The sequence below is a fragment of the Eucalyptus grandis genome, chromosome 10, assembly GCF_016545825.1.
Source record: "Eucalyptus grandis isolate ANBG69807.140 chromosome 10, ASM1654582v1, whole genome shotgun sequence".
In the NCBI taxonomy this organism is placed as follows: Eukaryota; Viridiplantae; Streptophyta; class Magnoliopsida; order Myrtales; family Myrtaceae; genus Eucalyptus; species Eucalyptus grandis.
The window spans coordinates 26140823-26151328 of NC_052621.1; the positions used below are offsets into that span (position 1 = coordinate 26140823).

At 39.7% G+C, this 10506-nt stretch overlaps 1 protein-coding gene across 2 annotated transcripts; it reads right to left on the reverse strand.

Annotated features, from left to right (window-relative positions):
* Positions 1 to 933: 933 nt before the first annotated feature.
* Positions 934 to 4029, reverse strand: LOC104422471 (tropinone reductase homolog At2g29360). 2 transcript variants are annotated; one of them, XM_039303213.1, is made up of 5 exons: positions 3830 to 4029; positions 2016 to 2207; positions 1688 to 1904; positions 1485 to 1591; positions 934 to 1370 (listed from the first exon to the last, which is right to left on the reverse strand). In XM_039303213.1, exons 1-5 carry the CDS (start codon positions 3836 to 3838, stop codon positions 1182 to 1184), a joined length of 714 nt encoding a protein of 237 aa, XP_039159147.1. In that variant the 5' UTR covers positions 3839 to 4029; the 3' UTR covers positions 934 to 1181. The 2 variants fall into 2 exon arrangements, with proteins under 2 accessions (XP_039159147.1, XP_010033101.3); XM_010034799.3 differs by having other exon boundaries at positions 2016 to 2223.
* Between the last annotated feature and the right edge of the window lie 6477 nt (positions 4030 to 10506).

The window sequence follows — 10506 nt, forward strand, 5'->3', positions numbered from 1 at the left end:
ACACCATATATTCATAGTAAGGATCAACTTGCTGATGTGTTCACCAAAGCTTTTATCCAATGGAGTATTTCAAGATATGATGAACAAGTTGATCTCTAATGATGTATTCGCTCCAACTTGAAGAGAAGTATTGGTGATATTGGGGGGATTTGCGCTCCTATTCAAGGAAAATAGAGATTGTAGGCAAATTTGTATATTGATAGTTTTCCTATTTTTTGGGTTTGCTTGTTTCCTTTGTTGTAGCAACTTTGTGTACAAATTGCAGAAGAATGTCATGACAAAAAAATAAGAGAGTTGAGAGTTTGTCCAAGGACATAGGCACATTGCTAAACCTCGTAATCCTTGTGTTCTTTATTGTGATTGACTTACTAAAATTCAACAGGCCTCACCAGCTTGGGACTCTTGGGGACACAACATCGCATCACCATGCCGTCATTGAGGTCGCCAGGTTAGTGACGGTGGACTTGACACCAGACAGCGAGAAGGAGAAGTGGAGGCACTAGTCCCTCGTTGCCGTGAAGCTATGACACTTGGTCATTGGACTGAACCTTAAAGCTCAATGCTCTTTTTGCGACCGCTTCCCTCCTCCTCTAGAAGCAGAGCAATGGTGGTGATGCGAGAGGCGGGTGGTGATGCCGATTTACAGAGACATTCATAAAGCGAGGACGACGACGATGTTTCAAAGGTTCAAATTGGTTAAGGTCGTGGTGAGGGTCGCTTTGATAGTGCTGAGTGCTGGATAAGAGATAAGAGGTGTATGTTTATGAAAAAAGACGAACGGTACAAAATAAGAAAAAAGAAGAAAGTTTAGAAAACTATATTAAAAAAAAAAAAGGAAACGACATAATTTTGCCTACATCAAATTACCAATTGTCAAATATTTGAGAAATAAGGTAAATCGGCGATGAATAACCGTCATCCTTCATGTTACTATTTTCTAAAAAACTTGACTGGAGTATTATATTAAAATTTTATTAAATATTCAAGATTACATTGGTAAAATTTAAAAATTTAATATTAAAATGACATCCATAGCTTTATGACTCAGAAGGTGAGAGTAAATGAACATAAGAGTAGCTTCTACTCTCCCTTATGTACGAACAAGAAATTGTCTACCTGCACACGTGAATGCACAGAGATGTTGCCATTATTGATTAATAAACCTCTTAAGAAAGTTGGACTCATGCTCTAGGAAATAAGAAGCCATTCACGGTGAACCCTCCATCAACACAAATGGTCTGCCCTGTTATGTAAGAGGCCGCTGGCAAGCACAAGAAGGCCACTAAAGACGACACCTCCTCCGGCTCTCCGGTGCGGCCGAGTGGCGTCCTTGCTATCACCTCCTCGTGGAACTTCTCGTCACTAAGTACCTGCAACGAAATATGAGTTAACATCAGATCATGATGGCGAACATGGTCAATACTGATGTGGTGAACTATTTTCCAGCATGAGAGAAAATTTAAAGCCTTGGTAGATCAAATTACAGGCTCGGCTAGTGGAGTCAATATGAACCAAGGTGCAACAGAGTTGCTTCTTATGTTGTCCTTAGCCCATTCGCATGCCAAATTCTTGGTCAACTGGTTCATTGCTCCTGCCAATCAATGCGGATAGAAAACAAAAAACAAACGCAATTTGTTTAGCTCCATATTAACAGTGTTTAGATAGTTACTAACGATAATGTTATTACCTTTGGTGGCTGAGTAAATTGATCCGACGTTTATTGAGACAACGCCGCAAACGGATGACAAGAACACAATACTTCCAGCTCCCGAGGCCTTGAGAAGGGGATGTGCGAGCTGGCTCAGATGGTAAGTCGATTCGAAGTTAGTTGTCATGATGAAGGAAAAATCTTCTGCTGTGTAATCCATGGTCGACTTTAAGGTGTTGGTCCCGACGTTGTTTATCTACCACAAATAAAAACCGAGAACAAAATCTATTGAAAGACAAGCACAAATTGCGGCATTGTTATAAATATCATTATTGGACCCATAGGATCAAAGTCGCCTTAGACTCACTAGGATGTTGAGCTTGCCGTCGAAGACCGAGGACACGGTGAGCATCAGCTTCTCTCGCTCTGATCTTGAGGAAACGTCACAAGTTGAACCCGAGACTCGGAAACCTTTGCTCTTCCAATCTTTCAAGCATTCATTAATTTCGGCTTCATTCCGGGAGCAGGTATGCACGGTCGCCCCAAGCCTCGCTAGTTCCTTCACAATGGCATGTCTAATCATGGGACAAACAATATGATCATTCACCAACTTTGTGATTGCAATTTGCGAAGAAGAACAGATTAAGCCCTTTTTCATCTCCACTAGGAAAAATTCTACGTGACAAGACATCAGTACTTGTGATACCCAAGAATGTACGGAAGATTTGGCTGCGGCATTTGCAATGGAAGTTAAACCAATAATTAAAGCCTTTGAATGCACTGGTTTTTTATTTGGGAAATTACAAAAGGAGAAAAAAAATTCTATTGGCTAATGATATCACAAAGATGCAAATGATTTACCAACGTCTAAAGGCCACATAATTTCAAAAAGGTTGTGCATGAATCAGTCACCTAGGAACATCATTCTCAAAGTAATTGAGCTCTCCAATCAAGTCTCTCGTCATATAGACTTTTAAGTGGCAACAATATCAATTATCTAGCTTTTTATCCGAGGGATCGAAGCTTATTGGATTCAAAAGCATCCGCTATCACTTGAGCGGTTCAAAAATTTTGTTGGTCGGGAGCCAATTTGACATATGGGGCCCATTTTGTTCGGCTTTGGAGAAATACCTTTGGCTAAATACAAATACCTTTGAAGTAAATGAGTTTTCAGGAATACTTGGACGTTTGGCAAATTATAATTTAAAGGGCTTGGAAAGTGACTTTTAGTGTAAATACCATTTGGTAAACTCAACATTTGCAAAGGATTTTTATTATTATTATTTTTAAAATAAAAATCAAATCCAATGAAACTCCATCGCCAATTAATGACGGGCCAACCACCGGCGACTAGATCTAGCCACCGGTGAGGTTGGCCAAGGTTGCATGAACCAAGATCTCGTCGCCTGGGTTGCACGACCTTAGGCGATGCTTGCCTAGGTTGTGCAAGCCTAGATCTGGCTGTCGGCGAGGCCCAGGCAGCGGTGCCTGAGGTTGCGTGACCACAGGCAGCCTAGCCGACAACCAGATCTAAGTTCCCTAGACCTCGGGCAACCTTGCCGGCGGCTAGATCTGGCCACCGGCGGTTGGGGGTATGGAGAAGATGTTCAAAAAAAAAAAAAAAAAAAAAAAAAAAAAAAGTGAAGTTAATGGATGAATAGTAAAAGATAGACTCACATTTCCAAAATATTGAAAACCCAAACATTTCAAAGGTAAGTATTTGGCTAAGACTTCCAAATGCTGAACCAAATACCTAATATTTTTTTTCCAAGGGGCTTTGAGCCCTCAAAACCCCTTGGAAATACTAAACCAAACGGATGCTTGCTTCGGTTGGAAGAAGTTTTTCTAGGCTAGATATGACGGAAAAGTCCACTTAAAGTGCTTAAATCCTCGCTCAATTTGTTTTGAGTAGGACTGGGCTTCGCCTAGAAATTGTAGGCCCTGTATGTTCTGGCCAGGACAAGAAGTATCTTGATCCTAGAGTGCCCCAACCAGTGCATAATCGTACTATCATTCAAATTATTACAAAGGAACGAGATTCCAAGGTTGACGGTTTTCAAATACCTAATTCACGATGTTTTCTTTCCCAACCTAAATCATAACAGATAATCAATCATTGAAATCATCGATAGAAAACAACGAGGTGTTCGATAAGGGTGAGAGAAAGAGAGAGAGAGAGACCCGATTCATTTGGTTCCGCCAGTGACAAGAGCAGTCATTCCATGGAGCGACCACTTGTTTTTGTTGTCATTGCTGCTGCTACATCTTCTACTTGCAGTCCCATCTCCCTCTGTAGCCATTCTCACTCTCTCTTTCTCTATCCTAGTGTGATTTTTCCCCGGAACTCTTGTTTTTCCTTTTCGTGTGTAATGTGTCTCTCTAACTTTCCACCCCGCTTTATGCTAAGTCCTTTGCTGGCTGGAGAGAGAGAGATGGCGACTGGAAGAGGCTTCCTGACCATGCAACTATGGGAGAAAATATTGGGTGGGCCAGGCACGCCACTATCACCGTGCGCCCGCCCAATCAGGATGCGAGACGTGTTGCCACATGGAGGCGAGGCCACCATTATTTTTCAGTCAAATTTTTGCTACTTCTCTCTCTCATTAAATGCTCCGTCCTTCTCTGCACCATTTCTCCAAATTGCACATAAGCATGCGTCCCTTCCCCTCCCATTCTCTAACTGCAGTGATTGACTAGTACAAGTAGATAGAAATGCAAGCCAAAATCGGAACGGTATAGGACAACTTTGGGGAAATGCTTTGCCATTTCCCCAAGTATCTTCATAAGAATGAGCATTTAGTGAATGCTGAAGTGTTTGGGAACTCTTATTTTGATGTAGCATTTTGCAAAATAGCTTTGAGGTGAAAAGAAAAGGAAAAAACAGAAAAGGAAAAAGAAGGAGGAGATGTTGACGCAGAGGAGGGGAGCGAGTGGGAGGCAATCGGAGCTAGTGGGGAGGCGGCTGGTGGCTGTGGTGGGGAGGCGGTGGTGGGTGGTGGTGGGGAGGCGGCGGGTCGCGCGGCCTCAGGGCGACCGGATCTGGCGGCTGAGCACCGCTCAGCCTGTCTCGTGGGTCGCGCGACGCCGCCTGAGGCCGCGACCCACGTGACGGCGGTGCCGGATCTGGTCGGCGAGCATCGCTCAGCCCGTCGCGTGGGTCACGCGACCCAGGCGACGCCGCTGAGGTCGCGACCCACGCGATGCTGGTGCATGGCCACGGCGGTGTGTGGCGACGGTGGTGCGTGGCCACGGCGTGTGTGGCGACGGCCGTGCGTGGGCGACCAGCTCCGGCCGGTTGAGCTATGCCGGCTAAGCTTTGGTCTTGAAGAAACAAGGAAGACGAGGAAGATGATGAACAGTTATTTTTTAGGGTAAAACAAGAAAACTCAATTATCAGTGAGGGCAATATTGGAAGAAAAAAAATTCATTAAACCCCCCCTCAGCATTCCAGAGCATTCCAAATGCTAGCATTCTCCCAAGTATGGCTCCAAATGCTGAACCAAACGGTTGAAATTTTTCCCAAGGGGCTTTCGGGGCTGAAAGCCCCTTGGGAATGCTAAACCAAACATCCCCAATGATGGTAATATATGAATCACCCCAATCCAAGGTTCTGCATTATTGCTAGGAGAATGCGAGGGGGAGGGACGCACGCTTGCGTGTAAAGGAGAGAAATGGTAATATATGAATCACCCCAATCCGTCCTTCTCTGCACCATTTCTCTCATTTACACGCATTCTCTCTCTCATTAAATGCTCCGTCCTTCTCTGCACCATTTCTCTCCGTCCTTCTCTGCACCATTTTCTCATTTCATTTACACGCACCATTTCTCTCATTTACACGCAAGTGTGCGTCCCTCGTGTGTCCCTTCCCCTCCCATTCTCTAACTGCAGTGATTGACTAGTATAAGCAAATAGAAATGCAAGCCGAAATCGGAAAGGTATAGGATAATGATGGTAATATACGAATATCACCCCAGTCCAAGGTTCCGCACTCTTGCTAGGAGAATGGGAGGGGAAGGGACGCACGCTTGCATGCAAATGGGAGAAATGGTGCAGAGAAGGATGAAGCCATTCTCTAACTGCAATGATTGACTAGTACAAGCAGATAGAAATGCAAGTCGAAATTGGAAAGGTATAGGACAGTGATGGTAATATACGAATACCACCCCAATCCAAGGTTCCACACTCTTGCTGGGAGAATGGGAGGGAAAGGGACGCACGCTTGCGTGCAAATGGGAGGAGCGGTAGAGAGAATGACGGAGCATTTAATGAGAGAGAGAAGCAGCAAAAAATTAACTGAAAAATGATGGTGGGCCCCACCTCACTTGGAGCCACATGGCGACACGTGTCACATCCAACTATGGTGGAGTGATAAGACCCGTTCCCAGCACGACACGGAACCGCTACTTACGTATGGTCGTAGAAGTCTCCAACCAAGACTAATCCACCTATCATATCATGACCGGTGACATGAATTCATTTCATGAACTGTTACGTGGGCTCCGCATCTAGTACTTCCAAAGATTGATAATCGTCATGCATTGCTACTTCTGGACTCGAATTACACAAAAAAAATTTATGATGTGAATTACATTAATTAAAATTGAAATTTATTGTGTTTAATGAGATTGGTTTAATAAGATAAGATATAAAAATTATTAATTAGTCTAATATAGAATTGATCAAAGTGCGGTTGAGTTTATGATTGAAAACTCTATAAATAATATTGAGTTATTGTCATTTCGTGTTTAGAACAATGAATTCCAAATCATGTGCGCAAATCTTTTTTTTTCCATTGCCGTGTTCTAAAATCTAATTATGAAGATCTTGATGTGTTGTTTTCGTAGCTAACAATACCTTTCCCACTCTCGTTGAGGGGCGACACTTTCATTCATTTAGGTCATGTTTGGTAATCATCACAATAGTAACTGATTCTGTTTTTTGTTCCTAGGAACAGTTTAGGAACAAAATCGCATTTGGTAAAATTTTTGTTCCTGGAAACAAATTTAGAGTAGAATCAAGAATTAAAAAAAAAAAAAAAACTGGCCACTTGAAGAAGAATAATAATAATAGGAGAGAAAGGAAAAAAAGAAAAGGAAAAAAAAAGGAAAAAAAGGAAAAAAAGTTTAAAAAAATATTTAAAAATTAATTTGGAACATAATCGATGAGCACGGTACCAAACACAATTCTATTCCAGAATCAGAAATTTTGAATAGTTACCAAATGGCTTAAAATATTTAGAATATGTTTTCGGGAACAGAATAAAAAATAATAATTTCTTATCAGAATCGTTATCAAATACGCTCTTAAAATTATTTAAGTATTCTGGCATACGTTTTCTTGTCGGTGTCCTTTAGTGTACTTTACTGTGTAACGGGGGCTCCATGTATCTTATTTGCAAACTTGTAATTGCAATACCGTTTCACCCCTTGTGTTCAAATTGATTTTCACTTACTCTAAATTTGAACATTTTGTTTTTTTTTCTTCCTTTCTCTTTTGACCTTGATGTTTTAGATTTGACTTATGGATTTACTAACGAACAACCTGATAATGTAAAAGTAAAAGGTAAATATTAACATCTAAGGTCTTGTTAAACCTTTTGATTAAATTTTTTTAAGGAATTTGTGATTGCTAATTGAAGAGAGCTAGAATTAGTAATCACTGGACCTGGAAGATTGTTAAAAAAATAAAAAAGGAAAATAATAGAATAAGAAAGAAAAAAAAGAAATCAAAATGATATTCTTTGACGTTCAAAAAGAATTCAATCGACTAAAAAAAAAACTAAGGACAATATATAAAATTGCTTTGATGAATTAAATATTTAGAATTGATGGAATTGCCATTAGATTTTAAGAAAATGAACCATGTCATTAGATAGCCAAGTTGTTGCCCTTCGGCTTATGTAGTGTAAGTGCATAAAATTCTAATATTGATCATGGCAAAGGAGTAAGTCAAAGTCGACCTTGCTCTGTACTTTCATGATTATGACTTTGGTTCCGAAACAATAAAAGTATATTGATTTTTCTCTGATAACCGAATAATCTTAAAAGTCACAACAACACGGTTTGATATACACCATACAACACTCCTATATGGCATTATAAGAAAATTTCTTCTATTTCTTTTCAAATTATTGAGAGACGCCTAGATGCATTACCTTTGTATGTGTCTAAAGATTTAAAGACTTATAAATCGATACAATGATGGCATAAAAGATAAAACATTTTTTTAATGCCAATTGTTTTTCAAATGACAATTTCAATTTGTGGGTTTAATAGGAGAAAGAAATGTAAAGTCGTCATTCAAAGACTTTTAAATTGATACGATGCTGGCATAAAAGATAAAACATTTTTTTTAGTGCCAATTGTTTTTCAAATGACAATTTAAATTGTGGGTTTAATAAGAGAAAGAAACGTAAAGTCGTCATTCAATTTAGTAATAAAGTAGACGATCAATTTTTGCTGAGGTAGTGTCTAGGTGGCAGCTACTTTCGTGGAAAAATCACCAAAAAAGTTTTCTTGCAATGAGGAGAGGCTAATTTCAGCGATCTACAATGTTATAGATTTTTTTATTATTCACTTTGAGGTTATTTTTATTTAATTGATTCTTGAAATTGATATAAATAGATATTATATAACTAAACTGAAGTGAGGCATTAGCAAAGCATGCTTTAAAGTGTATACGGTACCATAGTTTTTCCAATCATATGGTGCAACGCACTCAAATTATCTCATCCACATGTATTTTGTAAGTTTTTCTAATCATACGGCATTATAGTACTATGAGTTAAAAACTATAATCACATATAAAAATAGGATATTTTGATTAGCACGTAAAATCTGCAGCATCCAAATCGAACGGTTTGTCTTATACGCTTGCTACTTTGTCATCTATGATTGATCAAGATTGTATAAATTGAGAATTCGGATGCATAAAAAAAATATATATATAATCACCGAAAGTAATTTATATGACCATATCAAGACGTGGGCTACCACTAGTTAATCAGGATACTGGTGATTACATGAGTAATGTGATGGTAGGGTTGAAATTCAAGAAAGGGGTCGAGAAAGTCGTTGCAAGTCTTTTTGTGGATAGAAATAGCATCAAAACAGTTGTTTCACTTGTGGCTCGATGGTGTGGAGCTTCCAAGGAGCTTTTCGCTGAGTAATACAAGTTGCCTAACTCTATCTTGATCAAAAGTCATGGTCAGTTACAATTGAGGAGTGCAAAATTTCAAGCCTAAGTCGGAAAAGCCCTGATTGAACTCAACCGAGTTATGTAGTGCCAGCTAATTTACAAAGGACGGTGGTTTGGCCTAAAAATTCTAGGCTGTATTTAATCTAGTTTGGTAAAGATATATCTTGACACCACCATCACTTGAATTATTAAAGAGGAACGAAATTTCAAGAGCAACAGTTTTCAAATACCTAAATTATAGTAATTTTTACCTTAACCTAATCCACAACAGTTGGTCAATAATCGAAATCGATGACATAAAAAAATGAAGTGTTCGAGATAGGGACCGATTCCTTTGATTCCACCGGTGAGTGATCCACCTGTTTATCGTTGTCGTTGTTGCGGCTGCTACATCTCCTTGCTGTCCTACTCCCTCTAGAGCCATTCTCTCTCTATCTAAAAGATGATTTTTCTTTTCCCTTCAACTCTGTTGTTTTCGTCTTTCTTCTTGGGCCCAATGCGTCTGATTTTCCATTGTCTTATGCACAAGTAAGTTGGAGTAGGGTTCCACGGCGATTCAGGGAACTGCCATCCGTAGCCTGAGGTTGACAGAAGACGAAGCTTTAAATTACCACGGAACCGACCATGGCTGAAAGCCAACAGCATTCGACCGCGTTTAATTATCGACATCTCTTCGTTCTTCTGCTCTTTTGGGTCCGCGCCCCGTCTGTCCTCCTCCTTTTCCGCGTTTTAGAGAGAGAGAGAGAGAGAGATCGGACGCTTTTGAAACTCTGGTTAAACTTTCTTTTATTGAGCCCCGCAGCTAGGAATTGTAATGTCGTTTCGACACTTGAGTTCGAATTGATATTCAGTTACTTTGAGTTTGAACATTTTTATTTTTATCTTTTGCCTTCGACGTTCTGGACTTGACTTACATATTTATGAGCGAATGACCCAATAGTGTAACATCTAAGATCATGTTAAATCGTTATGTCTGTATTTTGAGAAAGCCCAAAAAAATAAATAATAAAAAGTCATTCTAAATAGGTTCTAAATATTTTTATTGATATTACCAAAAAAGAGTAACCTGCTACCCACGTTATGGCCGGCAGAAGTTGTGGAAGCTTGTTTACAAAGACAACAGTAGAGTAGGCGACTCCATCACTCAAGGCCACAAAATGCCGGGAGTCGAATCAAACGATGGGTCGGAGTCTAAGGTAGCTCCAAACGTTTGAACTCAATTGATTTTACAGCATCGCGTTGCTATGTCCACGTTCATACTCAGAGACTTCCCAAGTTATGACTTTTGATTGATACTGTCGGCCATGCATTAAATGCAACACACGATGAGATTCAAGACAACATTGTTCAATTATGTAGGACCTTCTTAGGAAAACTTTTTAATTGAGCTTAAAAAGTTTCTTATAGTCATTTAAGAGAGAGTCTCGTTGCATGTGAGCTGATCGTTTGGTGATTGAGGTACTTATGGAAACAACCATACGAGGATTTGGAAAATTTTAGGAAGACTATGCAGAAATGTTCGAATAAGCAATCTATATAAGGTCGATTATTTAAACCAGAGGAATTTTGAGATCACAGGAGAACATTTACTACCTCCGAGAATCATTTTGTGCTTATTGTTGGAAATTTCCTATAATATGGGTTTACATTAATTAATTG